This window comes from Nylanderia fulva, unplaced genomic scaffold, assembly GCF_048542155.1.
Source record: "Nylanderia fulva isolate GAGA-0341 unplaced genomic scaffold, ASM4854215v1 Scaffold14, whole genome shotgun sequence".
NCBI lineage: Eukaryota > Metazoa > Arthropoda > Insecta > Hymenoptera > Formicidae > Nylanderia > Nylanderia fulva.
The window spans coordinates 5,057,195-5,080,189 of record NW_028189622.1 but is presented as its reverse complement, the minus strand read 5'-3'; the positions used below and the strand labels follow the sequence as shown (position 1 = coordinate 5,080,189).

At 36.3% G+C, this 22,995-nt stretch overlaps 2 protein-coding genes across 4 annotated transcripts in view; one reads left to right on the top strand and one right to left on the bottom strand.

Moving 5' to 3' along the window:
* The window catches only part of LOC114929157 (uncharacterized), a 41,672-nt gene that overhangs the window by 3,017 nt on the left and 15,660 nt on the right, over positions 1-22,995 (top strand). The window contains exon 2 of the mRNA XM_029300580.2: positions 4,663-6,096. Coding sequence (XP_029156413.1) covers positions 5,689-6,096 — 408 coding nt within the window. The 5' untranslated portion in view covers positions 4,663-5,688. The remainder of the gene's footprint in view (positions 1-4,662; positions 6,097-22,995) is intronic.
* LOC114929156 (uncharacterized) lies at positions 21,593-22,414 on the bottom strand. 3 transcript variants are annotated; one of them, XR_003819205.2, is made up of 2 exons: positions 21,998-22,414; positions 21,593-21,914 (listed from the first exon to the last, which is right to left on the bottom strand). XR_003819205.2 is itself a non-coding variant. In XM_029300578.2 (2 exons), the coding sequence occupies exons 1-2, from the start codon at positions 22,385-22,387 to the stop codon at positions 21,653-21,655; spliced, it is 420 nt and encodes a 139-aa protein (XP_029156411.1). In that variant the 5' UTR covers positions 22,388-22,414; the 3' UTR covers positions 21,593-21,652. The 3 variants fall into 3 exon arrangements, 1 of the variants encoding a protein (XP_029156411.1); XR_014924149.1 differs by having other exon boundaries at positions 22,177-22,414; XM_029300578.2 differs by having other exon boundaries at positions 22,230-22,414.

The window sequence follows — 22,995 nt, the reverse complement described above, 5'->3', positions numbered from 1 at the left end:
AATTACATTTGTTATATAATCGTTTTTCAGACTGACAAGTGTAATAACGATTAATATAATTTAAGCTTCAATATTTTGTCAATATATATAGATAATAAAATAGATAATACAACCAAGAATTTTTTAATATTTAATATAAATAATTGATTAGACTCATATGGTTAAAAATTTTTTGTACAATCATGTAGAAATGTCACGCATGTCGAGAGTTCGGATATTAATATGTTGCACTATGATGCATCGTTTATACTTATTTGCACACACTCTCTCGAGCTATCGATCTCAACTAGTCTCGCAGTCGTGTACATATTTCGTATTGACATTTGACACGAACATAAAGACTGTACAAGGTGGGTGATGACGATGTGATGTTTTGCGGTCGGTTCAACACACCCATTTCGTCTACACATGATGACGGAACATGATTCCTCGTAATTTTCTAAAGAATATTTTTAATAGCGAAATGCATTTCATCTAACAACAAGTGTCTTCTTTGACATTTTTAATATGTCATTAATCTTTCTCTTATATTTCTTTCGGTAGACATTTTATTTATACTTAATTTTATGCTCTTTAAAATTTCAAAAAATATATTTAAATCACATAAGACTAGTTCAGAGAGAGAGATGCAATTTAGATAGGAAGATAGATAGGGAATTACCGTGAACCGCTTTATCGAGAGATCATGTATGTATGATCGACAGACGATCGACCTTCGAAATTAATATTTCCTTCTCGGTATATCCTCGTACATATTCATTCCTCTCTCGCTCACCGTCGAGGTTCTTCTCTCGTGCTCGATGATCGTAAAAGCGAATTCTTCCGCGCGGACGACGATATCGCGAGGAATTCGCCTCGCCTTGCCTACCAGGCGTAGGCAGCGAAAGAGAGTGCATCGTACAACGGAGATATGCACTACTGAGCTCAAGGAGACCCGCTCACACACACACACACAATAATGTGCAGTACGCACGCTGTCCTTTGCGACGTCGCCTGGTGCATCCACGAGGACGCGTTGCAATTTCTCTCACCGGTGAGAAACCGCCTCTTCTTCTCCACGAACGTCGTCCGCGTATGAATAAAGTGAATTTTCGATTCTCCATGCGTCGCTCCCGTCGTCTTTGCATATATCGTCCCATTAATCCGCGATCCCAAGGTGATCGGAGATTTTTACATCGCGAGAGATGACGTCGATATATTTTTAGACGCGTTTTTTTTTTAATATATCGCACGATTGCAAATTTCACAAAGCCAAATTAATATAGTGCATTTACTGTCTTTTTCTATATTGTTGTTTATTAATTTCAAGGGCTAGTTGTTCCAACTTCTTGGTAAGTTTCACTTGATAGGTATTAGCAGATCATCTTTGTCTCTTTTTTGAGAATATTCTATCTGTCGGGTAAAACTGATCAAGTTGAAAAAATTGATCCTAAGGCTCGATTGCATCAACGTTATTTTGGCTTTAAGCGAAATTTAAATATATAATTTAAATATATATCTTGTTTTCTAAATAAATAAAAAAAACATTTAAATCTCGCTTAAAAATCAAAATGATGCAATCAGGCCTATAAGAAACATATTTATTCTTTCACAAAACAAAAGAAATCGTACATTTTTATACCTTTTCTTATTGCAATTAGATTGCATCAGCGAGGTAGAATGGCAAAATAGAATCGCAATATCACAATTTATTGAATAGCAGCGTATACAGCAGATTGTGTATAGCCATGAAATAAATCGCGTGTTTGCGTTCGTCGGTATTTTTTCGAATGTCTCGAGAACCCGTCCCTTGTTCTATGTTTACACGAAAATTATCGGGTCTTGTCGTGTCTTTCTATCGTATAGTCGATGATTCATGCCGTGCGCTTAGGAATGTCGACCTCTCACGACTAAACCCGAAGGAGAAGCTCGCCGGCGTTCGTTATTCGGGACACGACCGGATATCCGCTGTAACACTATCTGAACGAGTGGGGTACCACTGTTATCTATCTGCAAACGCGCGTCACACAAATTTGACATATATATAACGGTCTCACATTATATATAGATGATCTGAATTAAAAGTTGTTCAATGAACGCGATCAGACGCCGTCGATATAAGTATATAAGATGGAAATTTTTTTCGCGAATATTACGAAACGCGATGGGAATATATCGTGCGGGAAAACTCCAGAGAGTAGTATATTCCACCTTGACCTCGTAAAAGCTTCAACGTTAAGCGTCGTTTTATGCACTTGATTCCGGCCGACCGTAGATGATTAGTTTAATTGGATTGGACTGTTCCCTTTTTAACATAATAACTATCCACGGAGACCCAAGTGGATTGACATTATTGAAAAGCTCTGGTTAACTCTTTCTCTTTCTCGCAAAGTAGCTTTCTACAGGTCACGCGAGCTTACATAATTTTCGATTAGACAGCTTAATGTCCCCAAGTCTGATAGAAGAACGAGCCTGGTAGAGGATAATTGCTAGAATGTTTTAAGAATGTTGCCAATAGTAAATTTTTCCAATAGACGAACACACTTACCGAAAAATTTAGTAGCGCAATTTAATTAATGACACAATGGACTATTAAATTACTTTGACAACTGTGATGTCTATATCGTAATGCACAGCTGTATTTCACATCCTGTTCTGTCTGGCTATTATCACATTAACAGATGCAAACGCGCAGTATCTTCGGGTATTTGCGAGCGTGTTGGAAATAATAATAACGAGATTGCGTCTACTGCATTTCGGATTAAGATAATTAATTTAAACGTAGCGTAGAAAATTATCTCGCTGTTAAAATTACAAGAGCGTCAAATTCATTTCGGTAATGTTAATTGAATAATGTTAATTAGAATTTTTTATGGGCGCGGGATAAATTTTTCTCTCGGTAATTTATTCCATACTGATAATAATCAACTTTACATGCTCCTCGTTTGTCATGCGATTATTTTTTAGATGCGCGACATAAAATTTAACGAACAAAATTGTGCAGATATTCATTAATCATATTGTACTTTTCGCTTTGGCGATCAAGTTGACTTTCACTGCGCGACTAAATTTAAAACTCTAATTAGGACATATATACTGAAAGTAGGTTTCGGATTCACTCTGCATGGTTCGGTATATAGCTTGGAGTTTTCCTTCGCATGTCTCGCGGAAATAACGCGCTTTATCACGCTTACATGAACAGAGTAAAGTCTACACTAATTATTCCGGTTATATAGAAGTTGCGCTTGCGCTTCAACTTCAACGAATTTCCCCACCGCCCTCGTTTACATTAATTTCATGTCTTCATAACGTCATCAATTTCTACCTCGCCAAACTGACGTCATCGCGCGTCTTACGGTCACTTTATCATGGGACTCTGATTCTGAATGAATCTAATGAATATTTCAGCGCATAATTGACCGCGCGACTTAAATCTTATTAAAAAATTTGGGGGAGGGAGAATTTATACGAATGTAGATAGACGAGAAAAAGAAATTGCATTACGCTAATTGCGAAGATATAATTAAACGACACGCGTGACACGTGGCTAGTGACATTTCGGATCGCAAGAGACGAATTAATGTTTCACGAGGGAGACGATGACCCCGTTCAGCGAATAGATTTCGAAATGCAGACAAGGATCTCCGGTAATGTGACTTTCCAGGAAGGTTCATCGGGTGCAATAACCCCCGGCTAATCCTATCCGTAAGATCTCGTCCATTATTTTATGTGAGGGTATTTTAAGGAAACGAGATCGATGAATGTAACGAGCGTGCATCCAGCTGCGTTTACAGTTCGCAATTAGGTTTTCTGTGGCGATGCTGGATGTATCAATACTTTTCAATCTATGCTAGCAACAGAATGCTTTTTAATAATGAAAGTCTAGATATATAATTGAAATTCATAAAATATTTCAATTCACAAAAATATAATATCTACTTTCTTTTGTAGTTGATGATAAAAATTCAGAAAGAAATTCTCTCTACTTTTAATTATTTTCTAATACACGAAGATGAATAAATCAATTAATGTCAGTTGAATAAATACTCTCAGGGATATAATTACGCAGATAATAAAAATTCTACCCACAATATTAAATATCGCAATCTCGCGTCTTCCTTACAAGAGATGTAGTTCAAGCAACATTCAATTATAGGTATAATTGTATCGTTTTAAGGGGTATCACGAAATTGTAAAGAGACGACCTTTTTATCTGTCACACAAATGTCCTTAATTAAATCTCGCGTAACGAGTTGCGCTCGTGGTAAGCCGTTTAAATATTTGCGAATCGCGATAAAGGCGATTTCGAGCCAGCTGCCGGCGACGTCTACTTCGACGGCAACACCTGCACCCAGCAACTCGTCGCTGTCGAGCCAAAATCGCGCAAACAAACGGTAGAAGCCGCACCAATGGAAAAGCGCCGCGCACAAATCTAATTAATCACCGCTCCGATTGAAGGAGGAGGAAGCCGCGTAACGTCTCGTCGTCGCGTCGCCGTTGTCAATCGAGAGAGCTCTCTCTCTCTTTCTTTCCTTTTTTCTTTTTCTCTTTCCCTCTTTCTCTTGTTTGCGTTACGACATTCGCCGCAAAGGATCGACTTGCGCAAAGAATGTCGGATCGCAATCGCCAAAGTGGCGCATGCAAACCCGACGACTTCCTTAACCAGTCGACTCGTTTTCGCAGAACAATCACCGAAGTTGAACGAAAATCCGACGATAGCTCGTCACGCGAGAGAGGTTGTTTACTTCTGAATTAGTGTAAACGGGACCCGGGAGAGTGTCGAAACACTAACACAGAGTCGCAGTTCGCAACTTTGCGCCGCACGATTAAATTGTACGAAAGTTTAGCCCAGTGTGATTTACCGTGACGAATGAGGTGAGTGACACTTTGAGAATTACTCCGAGGATCATCAAGAGGACATGTCAACGTGAAGACATTGTGTTGCTCTATTTTTTGAAAAATTGGTCGAACGAAAAATCCGAGGGTCGGTCCAAATTCATTCCAATCAATAGCCGGTCCATCGATTGCGACACAGAAGAGTGTCCTCTCTCTCCCGTCGAACGGGTTGACGTTGCACACCTTGTGGAAGCAGCTTAAGTGCGAAGCGCCTCGAGTTACCAGATCGACCAGCAGCTGCACTCGACATCCTGTGTCGCTTAGGAAGCATCGAGATCTCGCGGTAGATGTTACAAACGAGCCAAGAGAGCCGCGCGAGAGGTATTGTGAAAGGAGCGGAAGATCGAACTAACTTTCTCTCCTCGTGGTAACAAAGACGTTTAAAACTGCGATTATAGAACGGTTTCTGATATACTCTTAGCTTTCCAAGAAGGCGTTCCGAAACCGTGTTTCGTAGCCGAAGAGCGACAACAAAGCAAAGTCACCTTCGAAGACGTAGGAAATCTTACATCGTCGAAGAAAAGACATTTTTCCTGAGAAGACAGAATAATATATTCTAATTTTAAAATTACACGACAAAAATCTGAGAACATTATTTTCAACAAGAGTGCAATCTCTTCTTTTACATTTCAACGTTCTTATTATTAGTCGTCGTATTCTTCGTCATATACGCTCCTGAAAGGAATACGATTACTGGAACTCCGATCGATAAGGTGAAGTCCGTGCTGGGGCAGCAAAAACGCTCCGTATTTGGAAGTTTATCGTCACCGAAGCGGCAAGAAAAACGTCAGGATTGCTCCGCACGTGGACACGATGTACGTGACGGAGTCGGGAGGCCACAAAGTGGCACCCGCGCCCGCGTCGACGCGGCTGAAGAAGGTGGTGGACTACAACAAGTCGATGAACCACCATTATCATCACCAACAGCAGCAACATCATCACCATCATCAACATCGTCACGAGGGCGGTGATCGCGGCGGCGGAACGCACATCGCCGCGACGGTGAAGAACACGGTACGTCGACTGTTACGTCGCACCAAGAGCCACCGCGACACGCCGTCGACGAACGCCTCGACGATGACGGCCGTCGTCGCCAACGGCCACGTCGCGGCGCCGCCGCCCACGCGGATACCCACCGCGAGGAACGACACTAGCAACGCGCCGCCACCCATGTCGGACGTCTACTGCAGACGCTACTCCAGGCCGCGCGTGAGACCTCAGGTAAGCGAGAAAGAAAACGAGAGATCCCTGCTTATAAGAATTTGCGAGAGTTTGAGAGGACGGGTGCAGCTGCGGAATCATGTAACAAGGCAATTTATCTCTTCTCTCCAACTATATACTAGATTAACATATTTAAATAATTTTTTTTTACAATCAGAATATAATTTCTTTAAACCTTTCAATCAAGACATACACGGAGAGAATTTTCTCTTAAAATTTACCCTGGAAATTATAAAAAATATTAATGTCTATCGCAATAAGATATAAAATATGTTCGATTGATTTTACATGTGTATACATATTAATATTTTTTATTATGGTAAATATTAATCAGGGTAAAGTCTAAGAGAAAATTCGCTCCGTGTAGTTTACTTATTTCTAAATGGATTAAAAAATGTATGATAATAATTGGACCATTCGAAAAAAAATTAAAGGCAAAAAACAACTTGATTTTATAAGGAAAGCGATTTAAAGGTTTAATATTTTGTATTTAACGTGTTTTTTACAACTAAAAATCATTTTACATTCAAAAAGTCAATTAAAAAAGAAATGACTATTTTAGTTATTTTTGAAGCACACTCGTCCTCTGAAGTATTTCTCTGCGAACGTTTCTCCTGACCTTCGTAGGCCTTTGTCACGGGAAATGACGAGACTTCTCGAGGGCTTGTCATAATTGTCTGTCAGGGTGATTGTTGCGAGGCGTAGCGAGCCTGCACATAGTAGTCACAATATTAAAACAGGTATCTCTTGATATGGATTAATTAAAGAAACGTAAAGATATGCGATATATAAGGTTGTGCGAATATATCTGTTGGAAATTAGAAAAAATTTAGAAGATAAATATACATGTATTAGGAATTTTTCTCATAACTGGATAACTGTATTTCATTCCATCGAATTGAAAATATACCTTTCTTGGCCGCGTGTCTTTTTTGCGAGCTTGAAACACGTGGAATTCGCTGAAAAAGCAACTGGAACCAGTTTGCCGTCTGCGGATAATAGCCGACCAAAAAAGAACGATCGCAGGACTCCTCTCGCACGGGCGAGGAAGAAGTCGGGTAAAAGTGGCGGTGATATCGCTCGTTTATTTGCGGCAGGTGCGCGAAATATGCCGCGTGCGCGGAGATTGCAAGGCGCAAGTCTCTGCGTCTCGGGTTTAATCGACCATTTGGGCTTTTGATGATTAGGAATGGCGAATGATTGATGATGCTTGACGCGAGAAAGCGGCGGCTTCTCGCTTTCCACAAAGAGCGTATCTTGTGAGAGACGATATAATATCGTCTTTAATACGAAACGATAATATTAGCACGATGGATTTATCTTGTTTAAATGGCGCACTGATTAATCGCACTTGGGCGTAGTAAAATCTTTTTACCTTCGCTAATTTTCGCATTTCCTCGCTGCTCGTTTCCGTTATTCTTCGTCATTCCGATGAATCGATCTGTTTTTTGCGTGTGTCGCGCGAATAAAAACGTGTGTTGATAGACAGAGTCTCCTACTCTTGCGATACTGTTTATTATTCAACATATGATGCATGAACGCGCGATCTCGAGAGTGAGATCATCAAAGTTCTTTCAGAAGCTTGCTCGGTTCGAGGAAAAATAATTTCGTAGGTTCACACTCGAGAGAACATCGTGATTACTAATTTACAGGCTTCTTAGAGTCCGTGCATTTTACGCAAAACTTCAGTCAAAGAGTTGCACAATTAATTATGATATAATTAATCTCCATCAATTATACCGTAATTAATCCACAGATACAAAGAAAAATAATTACGTATAGCGATTAAATTAGCAATTTCTAAAAATAATTAAATCATATTTTAAGAAATATTTATAATTTAAACAAAAATACATAGAGTCGGAATTACAGGATATTTATTTATATATGATTTTCAAAATCAATGATAAAATAAGTATAATAAAAAATAAAATTGCACGTCTTATATTCTTCTACTCACATTGTTATCATGCATTTCTCTTCGAGTGTTTTTGATAAATTTTAATCTTAATTAAATTATTATGCACATATACATATACGTGATATATCTGTTTATCCAAACATTCGTCGAGAAGAAACGTAAGACTTCTCCGAAGTTGCTTCATGAAATATCTCCCGCAAGAGAGGGAGAGAGTAATACGATCGCTAATTGCATAATTGATCTCGTAAAAGCGAACAAATAATTGAATGTTTAACTGTGTCGAGTATTCGTATACTATATGTATATAACGGTATCTGTTAAAACAAATCGATGATCGTTAAAACCTTCGATTAATTTACGATATTTCACAACCCGAATTTAAAAGAATTTAAAAACTGCTCGAGACAGATTTGTATAAAGACAATACACGAGAAAGAAAAATTTTATAATTTGCATAAAAATAATCACATTTCTTTTTACAAAACTCAACTCGCAGAAACTTATTAACTTATTGATGAACACGGGGCGGACGTCGAAACGGGAGTTAAACCGGAAACCTCGCGATATTATTATTGCATCTCGGTCGCAAGGGACAATATACCGAGTACTTTCCAATATTACGAAAGCCAATAAGTCCCCGCCTTCGCGGACGGACGAGCGAAGGAAAACTTGCGAGAAGCAAGATCGTGTCTTGTCAATCGCGTAATGTCGCGTTTTCGCTGCTGGTTTCCTTTCACTGTCGCGGCGAATCTGTGTGTATATATATATATATTTTTTTTTAAATATCGATATGTGTATGTGCATCGATATAGCGCACGCCAGCTGCAACGCACCTTCGCACCATGCACAGGTGCGCGAGCTCCTTATTGATGCTGTCCGCGAAAGCGAGGACTGCTGCAGTTCGCACCTGACTAGTGCATTTGTCGGAGCACAAACGTCAGTCAAGGTTCAAATTCTCTCAATGCGGTCTCTTACAATTAGTGCTGGTTACTAGGAAGTCTGTGAGCTCTTCCATTTACAGTTGATAATTCAATGCGTGACTCACTATACCTTTAAAATGCGTCGAACTTTAATCTTCTGCAAGCGTATATTTAATGAGGTTTTTTAAATCTTTAGAATAAAGTACGCGGAGAGAATTTCTTTTAGAATTTACCTTGAAAATCATGTAATCGTGGGACAATATGGTATTGGAAATAAGAGTTTCTCTGATTAATATTTACTTACAATAAAAAAAATATTAATGTGTACATAATAAAATTAATCGAACATATTTTATATCTTATTGTGGTAGACATTAACTTTTTTTATTGTGGTAAATATTTAACCAGAGAAACTTTTACACAAGTTCTGTTGCTCAAAAATATTGGATGGAACGTCGATGCAAGTAGAATTAAATAAAACGATATCTTTTTTAATATATCACAGTATAATACAATTATTGCAATGCAGAGTCGGAATTTTAACTGGAATTTATTAACAGAATTAACAATGCTTGATTACCTTCTCCAGTTTTTACTCTCTATGCACTTCTCTATTCGTGTAAGTTTAATTTTATTCTCGCTTCCTCCGACTCTTGAATTCTATAAATCTCCTTCCCGTGGATCTTGTAGTACTTCAGTATTATTCAGAAAGGTCAAGCGTAACGGGGCTGGAATTTGCACCCGTTTCTTTGTATTCTATGAACTTTTATAAAATTTTATATTAGGCTTTTATTAAATTTGCTTTCAATATTCTCATTATTTATTGCACGCGGAAATATGGAAGGTCTTATAAATTTGTAAGACTAATTTGTATCTCCTGTGGCACTCGCACGTAAATTGCGACATTAAAATTACTCTAGTCGCAGCTTGTTGCTAATGCAAATAATGTCTCTGAAGGACTTCTCGCGTTACAAATTCCATTATTACTGCTGACATAATGTTAATATATATTCAAAGGCTCTTGCCTATAGTATTACAAAATTATCATCGCTTACACTATCTTTTAGATTGTTTGAGCTTTCAAATTTCTTAATAGTGATACATCAATTTCACATATAAATAGGGGCATATATATTAATTTAATTAATTTCCTATAACTATAAAAATGACATTTAACGAATACCTTCTGGGATATTTATTTTTCTATCAACTGCTATAATTCTGCCTCTTGTACGTGCTGCAGCCTGGTGGAAGTATAAGGAACTCTTATTACACTTCGTCTATTTAATGATCTGTAAGACATAAAGTATGTTATTATCTTGCAATGAAAGGGGTTAATTCAATTTTTTTAATTTGACATTTCAAAGCTAAAAAATTACAAAAAGATATTCTATATATTTTTCTTACTTATATTGATTATATATTACAAAACTCTCATCTTTATAATAAAAAAGATTATAAAATTTTTATAACACGTATATATAAGTAATGAGGATACAATTTTTTAAACTTACATTTTCAACTTGGAAATGAATTTTATTATTACAGTTTCGTTCTTGCAATGCAAGAAATATTTCTATCACATTATGTATCAATATTTTATGACCTGCTTCTACGCAGAGAGAAGGGTCTATTCTTTATTATTGACGCATTGTTACTTTACGCATAGACATTCCGTACTGATCCATTGTAATCTTGAGCTAAACCGGCGTCGAGAGTGGCGCTCAGCTTTTCCTGTACGTGACGCGTCGAGACCCCGCTATTTTCAGAATGCAGAAAATACCGGGTGCCCGCTATCAGGCAGGCGACCGTGTTTTCCTTTCATTTCGAACATTATCGAGGGAACGAGAAAGAGGCACGTGACGCGCGTTGCGCATTTAACGCGTGTCTGCTTCTGAAAGGATGGAAATGAACCTCTGTCGCGACAGAACGGATGTGTTCGCGCTTTTTTCCCCGCTTTTGATCGAGAAAGATGGCACCGCGTCGAAAAGCATCAGCGGTATCGAGTTTTATTATAGGATCGTCGTGCGTGCGAAATGTTTTTTGCACCGGACGCGGAAGCAAAATAATCAACGAGGATTTCAATCGTATCAATTTCTACGTACGATATACGACTGTCTATTACTGTTTGCGTGTAAATAGCGCGACATATTCGCAAACAATCGCGAACGAACCGCGGCTCGGACCGCGTTCTTGATATTTTCACCGCTTCTGTTATTTTTCGCCCGCGCAAAAATTCGCGATAATTTATTAGCGACGTTTAACTATGAAAGCAAACCATTATTCTCTCTTTATCGAAATCAATCGGCTTTCGCTGACGAAATTTTCTCGCGATCGTAGAGTCTGTACGAACGTAAGAATCTAAGATTTGTAATAAATTCGAAAGAGATTCTTTCGCAAAGTTGTGGCAGATCTTCTTTTTATTAAATCAGGAATACATTGTCGAACTGCCATTAAATTTGCATGGCATTCATTTGCATGGTACTCCAACCTTGGAATTTATTCATAAGATAAGGAGCAAATGATGATCGCGGTTTATAACATCTTTGGAATGTTCTTTAACTTATTCTCCAAAGTACATAATATGTATATTTGTAATAAAAAATATATACATATATATATATATAATGCGTATTATCGTTAATATTAATGTTAATGTATGTAATGACACATATAATTATAATATTATGGTTATTATGTGTGAGTTACGCATGGGATTAATTAATATTAACGTTAATGTATTCCTAATGACATAGCATATATTATGAGTGAAAAAAAATTTTATTTTGCACGAATGATGCACGTTCTCGATTTCATCCGACAATCTATCTTCCACATTCGCGAATAAAAATAATATTAATTTTATTAACAGGGCTAAACGCTGAATTGATTACAATTACGAAACAGCTAGTTTATCGGTCCATCACAGAAAATTAAAATGTAGTTTTTTGACGCAAAGATTTTTGCGTAAAGTCTCGTATATTGCTGTTGCTCCTATAACGAGTCGAGAATATATATACATATACTTTAAACGATTCACTTCCGCGAGGTAGCAGTCGAGGGATCCATACATACGTCGGTATATGCACTTAGGCCGGATTTGTTCGGATGGGAGTTTCATCAAGGCCGCGTCTATCAAATAATTCAAGCTTCCCTAGCGTTCACTACGTGTGAATTTGTGTACGAATGATTTCAGGTCGTTTTGAATAATAAAAAAAATATTGAGCCGATAGCGCGACAGGGAATAATTGCTTCACATTGACAATAGATAGAATAGGAGAAGTAGGAGAACATTGGCGTATATTAGTCGGACATGAAAGTCGCGAGGGAGAGAAGAATATCTGTTCCGCATTTCAAGAGCTCGTCTCGCATTGTAACTTTTGACAGCTCCGATGACACGTGGCGGCTCGTCGCTTCCGTTTTGCAAAAATGTAACGCATACAAATTGAAACGCCGCGAATTATATTTAGATCGCGCTCCCTCAAGATTTCTAATAATAATGCCAACCATTGAAGGTTATCGATTCGATAGGTTGAGGCAGCCGACGTGTAAAAATAACTTGTGTTCGCGTGTTATCGATCGTGGGCGGTGTACGTATTGACTTTACGCGTCATGTGTCGAACCTTATGCACGTCGTCGACATCTGCATCCGATCCGCAGGATTAATAAAGAGTAGACTGCTCTGTAGAAAGTACATAATTTTAGTTTAAACGCCGACATTCGTGCTCTCCGAGCCTCCTCTAGTTAGCCGAGCGATTACACTCGAAACGAGCGTGTGGCGATACGTTGTGAATATTAATTTCCGCAAAAACATCATTTACCTCGAGAGGTCTCTCTCGAGTCTATTTTATACGAGAGGAATTCAAAGTGAAAACCTCTCGGAAACTAATATTCGTTCGTAATATCGTAAATTGCTTGATATACATAACAGCGCAAGTGTAACCGCAAATATTCAATCTCAAAGGTCTCTGGTAAACTTAAACACAACTCTCATTTTTAATATCATCTTTACATATTTTATGTTGATGAAAATTATTTATACAGAGTAAAAATTAATTGGCAATAAAGGGGAGAATGTCGTAAATATTGGATTATAAACAAATTTTATATAAATTTTATATAAACCCATTTTATATAAATAATGGACGTTTCATTAATTTATTCTTAAAATATATGCTCAATCTAAATGCATGTTTTTTAAGATAAAATACTTTACATTTATATTATTGCACAGAATTTGTCTTTTTTAATTTTGTATACTTATACATTAACAACTACACAGAGAGAATTTTGTCTTAAAATTTACCCTGAAAATTATGGTATAAAATCAAATAAAAATATTAATCTCTACCACAATAAGATATAAAATATGTTCGATTATATAATTTTATATCTTAGTAAATTTTACTATGTACATAGTAATATTTTTTTATTGTGGTAAATATCAATTAGAGAAACTCTTATAAAATTCTTCCAATATCATATTGTTCCACGATTACCATGATTTTCAAGATAAATTCTAAGAGAAAATTCTCTTCGTGTAGATTTAATGCAATGATTTACAATTCTTGAACATTTATCTAAAATATCTATTATAGACGTTCACATATTTTTTCTGACATAATATAATCGTTTCTCTCATCTCGCCACTTTCTTCATGTAGTGGAAAATACCACGCCTGTAAATGTTTACGCATTTGCGCGCATGATACGCGAGTAGCATGATTAATCGACCGAAATTTCATATCGCGACAGTTTTTATTACGACAGAATGGTTTCGATAAATACATACGTCAGCCTCGCCTGGTTTTACGATATGGCGTTGCCAAGATAATATGTTACGTCATATGAATTTACCCGAGTTTCTGATGACAAATAAAAAAATATTTAATCTCAATCTCTCGACAAACAATAACAATAAACAATCTACAAATGGACCTCTTTGTAAAATTCCTAGTTGCGCGACATAATTTTAATCGCCTCGCCGTTTATATGCAATATCAATTATATGTATTTTAAACAAATTACGTAAATAATTTTACGCGACACATGTTGATAAGGATTCATAAATATTTCGCACACATTGATAACGATTTGCAAAAATAGCAAAGAATTTCCTCGTAACGACATAAGGTTGATAAAGTTAATTATTCACATGTAAGACATACGAATCATATTTGTTTTTTGTTTATAATAAGAGCTTAATTTACGCAATCTTTTAGTTTATAGGGGCATACCTATTTACTCATATTAACGAGCTTCTTTATTGCTTAAAGTCTTCTTACGAACTGTCTCGTAATTTATCGTCTCTTTCTTAACAATGTGAAAAATACGCGCAAAAAAATAACTCGCGAGCGCCAAGAATAACAATGCTTCAGCTTACAAATGATGTCCGTAATAATGTACGAAGCAGAAAACATATAAGTATATCGCAATATAGCAAAGGGGAAATAAAGTTTCCGCAAAACTCTCGTTACTCTTGATCGATGCGATTTTCCGGTCGCGGATTTTTCTGGGTGAAGGAACGAAATGATGAATGGATGTATCGCTTGTCGTAGCAATTTTCTTATTTTTGCCGGTTTTGACGACGATTCATTATTCGGTTATTATAGCTGTCTCTACAAATATTCCACGGATGCAAATACGTAAAAGATTTTAAACCAAAAGACGTCAACGTATGATTAGCAGCAAAACGCTCCCCAAGATAATAAAAAGATTGCGACTCGAGAAAAAGCGATTGATTTATGTTACTCAAACATTAATAAATATAAAGCTCTTGCTAATGTGAAATGGCATGACATATCTCAAATATTTACCGATACGTTATAATAATCATTTTCGATACATTGACGCAAAATGATGATCTCTGCGGTATAACTTGACATTTTGATATTATTATCTGGACGGTTTAAGCTGTAAGTGTTTATATAGTTACTATATTTTCGTTGAAGATCTATTTCAGTATTTGCGAGAATATAGAGACTGTCAAAGGAAAATCAATTCGTAAAGAAACTATATTGCGGTTAATATTGAAGAATTTAGTATCTTAAAATAGTCCATGACTCTTTATTCAAATTTATTGTTAAGCACACATAATCATTGTTTAATCATATATCTATGTCTTGAAACACGTGATGAGAGACTTTGACGGAAGCACTTTATTTGCTATACATGCACGTGTGTTGGCCGATAAAGAGGCGTCTGTTAAAAGGGGTTTTAATGGCGTTTTAATCAGTGCACGATTTATAGTTCATACATCAGAAGTGGATGCTACATACATTTCTTCATTAAATCGTTTTTATAGTCTAATGTGGAAACTCGTCATTAATTTACGTAATTTATGAATAAGCCATAGTAATACATTCTTCATGAGAGAATCGTTCTGTTATTCAATTAAATACAATAAGAATATTTTTTCACATACTTATGAATCTTTATAGAAATAGGAATTTCTCAAACAGAAAAATTCCTCATCGTATAAGGTTTTTGTAATTTTTATTTTAACATTGCGAAAGGTAAAACCAGTTTTCCTCATTTTGCGAAATGTTTATAACTTCCGCAGTATATTACGAACGAATATTAAATTTCAAAGCTGAAGCGTGATTATATATAACGGAACACGTGTAATCTTGTTCAATGCAAAGCATAGAAAAACGTAATTACGTGAAATTCTCCTTTCAAGCACATATAGCGTTATATTATTTGAAAATTGTTGAAAAAGGTATCGCAATAAAGCGCGATGCTTCAAGAAAAATCAAAATAAAACTGTCTATCGTACGAGTCGGGAAATGGATATATCGCTATTTCTCGCCCATGAGAATGTGTTAAATGAAAAAAATTTATTGGCCGATTCATGGCACGTGCCGAGCCGGAATAATTTGTAACACGTGTAACGTTACACGATGTAACGAAGCACGTCGTCGAAAATAGATCGAAATCGATCTCGCGCGAGACCTTCTTGTAGAGCGCGAAACGATCGAGTCGTGTATTTACGATCGATAAATTTTGTCATTCTACACGCAACACCATGTGCACATTCGTAGTCTCTCAAAGTACCTACCTCTCTTTCTTCTTTCCCCCCTGAAAAGCTGACCCGAATGGGTTTCCGATGCGGGTCCGTTTTCGCTCGTCGAATAGCGAGATTTATCGCGTCGATACGGGCGAAACGAGAGGCATCGATGCGGAATGGATTCTTGCGAAATCCTTCGGCATCAGTGTTGACTGCGACTGCGGTAATCGTGCCATTGCCCAATTTGTTTTCTGCAAATACAGGGTATCTAGCGATCAGGGAAATCTGAAAAATCGGGCATTGTCGGAGAATTTTATAAATCTGGAATTGTCAGGGAAAAGTCAAGAAATTTTACTATTTGGATTTTTTCACATTATCCTACATTTGTCTCAATAATTTGAAATTGTTTATTAAATAAATCTAAACTTTTCCTTGACTCCCAACACGCTAATTTTCTGTGCTATTAAAAATCGATTCATCTACAGCGTGTTCGTTAATTTATATTTTCATCGTCGTGTTATTTTATTTCAATGTGTTTGATAGAGACAAAACTAAAAAATTGGATATAATATAAGTAAAAAAAGTGATTATTTAAATAGTTTATAGTGACATGTTTGTTTCGATTATTGTACATAATGCAGATTGTATAATTGATTTCGAACCTTTTTATTGTTGATAAAAATATCTCAAGGATTTTATGATTTAATATTTAATTGATTTATCATATAGATACATATATGCAAATTATATATTTGGAAAAAACAATATTAAAAAGTCAGGAAGTTTTTTTCATTGAGTCTGCTAGACATCCTGAAATAGAACGAATCAATTTTCTTTCGCGCGAGAGAAATATTCCTATCGTTGTTTCTCGGTTAACGGATGATTAAAACGCGAAAGACATAGACTATATGTACATAAAATGCCTTAAAATAGTGTCCCATTTTAATATTTTTACAAATCGATCTTTCAATCAATTTGGGAGGAGTCAATCGCACGATGAAAGTATCATCAATTAGATTCATTTCTTGCTTTAATCTTTTTTTCAATATTTATTGATGTATCACTTTCATGTGTTATCAATAAGTCATAGTCATTTAATTTAAGATATTGAATTTACTTGATTCATTGTGTGACAAAAGAATGATGAATACGAACGTGAGATAAATCATCCCGCGAAAGCTGATTCCATGAAACAGAAAACTATATTTTAGCTCGTGCCATTTGTAATGTCAACCACGTGTTGTCACTCGCATTTGTAAAGCCATAAACGTAGATAATGACGCCTCGATCACGCGATGCATCGGTAATCAGCTGTTGAGGCGTCTGAATGGAAATTTTCGATTCGCCGATTGTAAACGTCATACAATGAGGCGCTTACATTATTATTAATTTCGTGGAAACGCGAAATCCTACTTCAATAAATTTTACTTTTTACTTTTCTGAGCTCAAACAAAGGTGATTGATATCAGTGTATACTGAATCAATAAGTTCCACCGGTATGATATATATATATTGCATTCGATTAGATTGTCAACTGCATAATTAAACTGAGCAGTGGAAATGTCATTTCATCGATGTTTGCGTTGCGAGCCTCGTACAATTTAATTATAACTACATTTTTTCTTTAGTTTTTTTAAAATTACTTAAATTTATAAGCATCCAGTTTCTCAGTTTCGAAAACACGATTATATTATTCGTCACTATTGGAAGTCGAAATATTCAAAGAGAGAGAGAGAAAGGAGTAGAAAGAGACGGGGATCGAAATTGGGGGCAGACGTTCTTAAAAAAGATTACGCGCAAGACTAAAATAGCATCTCTTATTTCTTTGATGATGATGGTTTCAATACCGCACGCATGCGTATATGCAGATATTTTTCGTGATTATCGTCGTAAAATAGATATTGAGCTGTATAGAACACGTTGCACAAGCTTCATTTTTCCTTTTCCTTATACATGTTATGTAATGTATGAATAATTATTCAGAAACGAGCATTCCTAATTTGGCTGATAATTTGGAGACAATTTACACCAGCATGTTCATTATCTGAATATTCGAAGCTGGCGTTAATTACGCCATTTACGTTGCAATTGTTTGCATCGGCGCGTAATTGTTTGGCTGATGATGTGAAAACAATTAGAGCGCTGAATAGATACTAAGCCTGAGGTTTCAAGCTGTGACAAGAGTAATTATGTCCTGCATAATAGTATATTTCTACAAATAAGAAGTTGTATCCTTTTCCGTTCTTTATTCTATAAATTATGCGTAATTCATCGCTTCTCAAAGACACATGATAAAATCGAGGATGAGCAGATTTAAATGTCATAGGAGAGGAAATTGCAAGCCGTATTATAAATTGCTTAGACGCGAGTTTTTCCGAAGTGGTTTAACATCAAAGAGAATTCTCATTAGAGAAATGGAGAGAATTGATTTTCCAGGCTTGACGATCTACTTGCGAATCCGCTGTTGCGGAAGAGAATCTTTTCAAATTCGCATTTCCAAATCACGATGCAAAGATATAATCGAGAGATATTAACTCTCCAATTTCTTGAAATATTGCGCGCAACACGAACTTGTTAACGACGCGGTTATTCCCGTAAAACAGTTCTTGCGATCTTACCTCATTCCAGGATATTCTGATATTCGCGTGAACGCGAAACCTCGAAACGGCAATAATTATTCGCTCCATGAAAAACTTACTCGCGCGAGTACGAATGCATTCGTTACGAGAGGAAATGAATATGCCAAAATATAATGCGTGAAGGCCGCGTTATTTCGTGACTTAAATAGCGTAACGGAATAAGCAAAAAATGTAACATTTCTGTGCATCGTGACAAATTTTTAATTCTAGCTTCTCGTTTTATTCAATAAGAATATAATTTGGAAATAAAAATGGCCTAGAAATAAAAATAATAATTTATAAATAATTTGAGTGTTTAGTTAAGCTACGCGGAGAGAATTTTCTTCTAGAATTGATTTTGAAAATCATAATCGTGGATCAATATATGATATTGGAAGAATTTTATAAGTTTCTCTAATTAATATTTACCACAATAAAAATTATGTACATAATAAAATTAGTCGAGCATATTTTATATCTTATTGTGGCAGATATTAATAATTTTCATTGTGGTAAATATTAATTAGAGAAACTCATAACTTTTTTCCAATATACCATATTGTTCCACGATTACTATGATTTAAATGTTAAGAGAAAATTCTCTCTGTGATACAAATTAATATTTTAATATGTTTTCGATTTATAACGATTATATATATATATTTCTCCGTAAATAAATATTAAAGGTTCGATTTTCACGCTGTTATAACACTTAGCTTTTCAATTTATGCTTACCGTGATATCACTTGTGATTGACGCGGTTTTAACATGCATATGCAAATGTGTGTATGTATCACGTGTATGGATATATGTCATGCGTGACTCTTCCTCTTGCTAGATCAAAAAATCGAGTTCTATGCACGTATGTGACACGCAACGTACTTAAGAGAGAAGATCCTTTTAGCGCTCTTCTTGGAGCTTCTCTAACACTACTCGTTATTAAGAACGCCGATGCTAATCGCGTCTAACGTGTGGGAAAGTTGCATTTAGCACGCGTGGGTCGCGAAACCGCATCGAGTTTTCTCGCTTCAGAAAACCCCCGGTCTCTTAACATAATCGCAGCTATAATAGGTCGACGGGATAATCCGGGAGAATCTTTGGAAAAATCTCCGCTCGCATCGCCGCGAAAGACTTTTCCTCCGCATCTCGATATATCGATCGCGAATAAACTATTTTCGTCCCCTATAACAAATTAACCGGTTAACATATTTTAATTTTTTTAATATTTTTACCGCGCTTTCGCGACGTTTTAAATTATGATGAGGAAATTAAATTAATACTTAACAAAAAAAATCGATGGTAAATAATATTATTTTTATTCTTATATGCGTTATATAAAAATTGTACGTAAAATGACGTGCACACACGTAAGTGTTGCGCGAAGCAGTGGACTTTAGATCGGGACCTAAAAGTTCACATTGCGAGCTCATCAACCTTTCGAACTCGCCGCATACTTGCACGAGGTCAAGCGTCGCCCGGTCACGAGATACGAGAGGGATAACGACGTAACGCGATCGTGTAATGTATCGTTCCGGCATATTCATAAATTTCATAAGCATGCACCTTCCACCTCCTGTGCCACCCTTGCCCAAGAGCTCAACAATACATACGTAGATCTAATCACGTGCGCGCGCCGATACTACTTTCGCCGGGGCCCCTCATAACTATGCATTTGAGTGCAAAAGACCGCAAAAGCATAATTATCGACTGGTTTCACGGAAACGCCCGCGTTAATCGTACCCGTAAAGTACCGTTACAATCGGTATGACTCACCGTCCGAACACACTGAGCGTGGCAACTCTATTATGCAACCGAAAAAGTTCATACAATTTTCTGACAAGTATATAATTTTTTAATTTAAATTTTTTCACCAGTGCGTGTTTCTCTTCATTTTTTAAAATTATATATTTATATATTTATAATTTTCAGAATTTTTTTATTAGTATGATTTTTAATTTTTTTAATTATATTTTTTATTTATTTAACAAGATAGAACTCTACAATTTTTAAGATGCTTAATTACTGGCGTGTTTTCATTTATATTCAACATTATGTAATATTTTTCTTTTCCTCTTTTTTTCTCTGAAAAGGTCGAAAGATTCAAGCACGCTGCTTAATGCTTTTAAAATGCAGAAATTATCTCTGATATTCGTTAATGAAATGCAATAACAAAGATGTAAATTCGATTACATCTTTTTGCTTTTTTATCTCACGTTTTATTCGGCGAGAAAAAGTAAATGCGTACATCTGCAGTCGCTTATGTAATTTAGTTAGCTTAAGTGATAGAGCGTACTTTCACGAGGAATAATCATAAATTAATTTATTGGGAACATCGAGTGCATTTTCATAGCGCTGAAGCAAAGAAAGTAATAACGAGAAAGTATCTCGCGAGAAACCTTTAATTTACGTCTCTCGTTTCTTTTGTGTTTTTCATCCATTGTTTATTTCTCTCCCGTAAAGACAAAAGTCTATTGTTTGTAAATGAATAGACTAAAAATTTGACAGACACATTCACGTTGCGAATGTTTCTTGATAATCTAAAACTTGACGTTTTATACACATATATGTATATTATTTATTTCTCTTTCTTTCTCTTGTCAAATCAAAATTAAGTTTTCAATCGTTAATATAATTTATTATTTTAAAAAATTCGCGAAGAAAAGTAATGAGATAAAATTGCATCGAATAATTGATATTAAATTATATAACACAAAAATGACATAAAATTGCGCAGCAATTATAATTGTCTGTATGCACTTTAATTGCACGCCTCTTTAATGACATACCACACTCATTAGCTAAGTTAGTGCTGCCATCTGCTGGCAAACAGCATTGCCATAAGCGGCGAAGCCTATCATCAGTATTTTGCTTGTCATTAAAAGAGCATGAGCCTCGATGGAATTTTTCCCTCTTAAGAGATCGCCATATGAATTATACGATTAATTATTAACAGAAGTACAAGGTACAAAAAATTAACATTTTTTAAAATATTTTTTGCGAATTTTTATATTTGTTGCAATTATATTTTTGTATTCCTTTAAAAAAAACGATGTATTATTGGCACTTTTATTCAACTCCCTGTTTCTCTCTCATGATTCACTCGGCGATGCAAACTCGATACCCGACCCGAGCGAAGATAATCGCGCCGCGTGAAACCCTTTGGACGCGTCGGAATGTAAAACTCGTTTGCCGTACGCGAACGGAAGTCGGAAAGGAGGAGGCAGCACCGGCCGAAGAAGGATCTCACGCGATCCTTTGTAAGGCGAACCATATCGCGCGTTAATTGTTCCCACGATTCGATAACCGCTTGATTTCTGAGTGATATCATCGGCGTGTCGCTGCTGACAATGACTGCAAAAAAAGATTCATTAATCGCTCAAAAGCTCAATTACCACGACGTGATTCTCAGCTACGTAATACTTTAATGAACCTACATATGTCTCCTGAAATCTCTCATGATCTCTTCTTATATTATGTGTACATGTAGTCTGTGAAATAACCCATATCTCGAATAGAATAAATCGAATATGATTCTGGTCCGAGTCGAATTCTAAACCATGTTAATGCGATTGTAGCTCTTTCAATTACATCTTCAATCCCTCCTCGAACTTACGTCTCTTTTGAAGTAAACCACTTGTACGAGGAACAGTTATGCACCGTTTATACCTGCGTATCGTTCCATGCTTTTGCTCCGTCACTTGTCGTATACAGTTTCGTAAGATCTCCTTGGTTCTATAGACTGATCCAGGAGATTGTAGAAACGAGAGATAGAGAAGAGGTTCGTCGACGTTAACGCTTCGCCTGCAATCTGCCGAGCGGATCATTATTAAAGGAATTGAGTTCAGCTCGAAGAACGTGAATAGATCTACGTGCAAGGAATACACTTGCTATATATACACACCTATAAATGCATGGGAGCGTACCTGTGTATCTAAAACTTGTATTTCTATCTTATCTACATTTTCTTATCTTATTTACATTTTTACATTTTTATTCTTTACCTCGGGGTTTTTTTTACACGTTTGTGTGTATACACATTTTTCGCTAGATATAACATCCAGATTTGTAATATTTTCCCGCTGAAAGATAGGGTTGATTTGGGGGGAGAAAACTGCAGTTGTTTCTGTCGCGTCGTCTCTCTTTGAAAAGCGATATCGATGATTGGAAAAACACGCGAGTTTCGCGCTCCAATTATTTCGGCCTTAGTCACCGCTCGAAGTCACGGTGGCCCCGATAAAACCACTTACAATAGCAAGAACATCCGCTATGAATTTCATATTTGCCGACGATAAGCCAAGCAATTAATTCTCGCGAATAAACGTAACATTCGGAATAATTCAAAATTCAAATATAAAACGAAGCTAACAAACTATAGACGCGATCGAGAGCTTCAAACGTTTTCTTCGCGTTACCTGTTTGTACAAAAATCCAC

Bases quoted from the DNA above. Each gene is read 5' to 3' on its own strand.
- LOC114929156 (XM_029300578.2), bottom strand. From the start codon at position 22,387: ATGATCCGCTCGGCAGATTGCAGGCGAAGCGTTAACGTCGACGAACCT. The intron at 21,915-22,229 runs GTATAAACGGTG...CTTTTTTTGCAG, and splicing joins AAGCATGGAACGATACGCAG to TCATTGTCAGCAGCGACACG.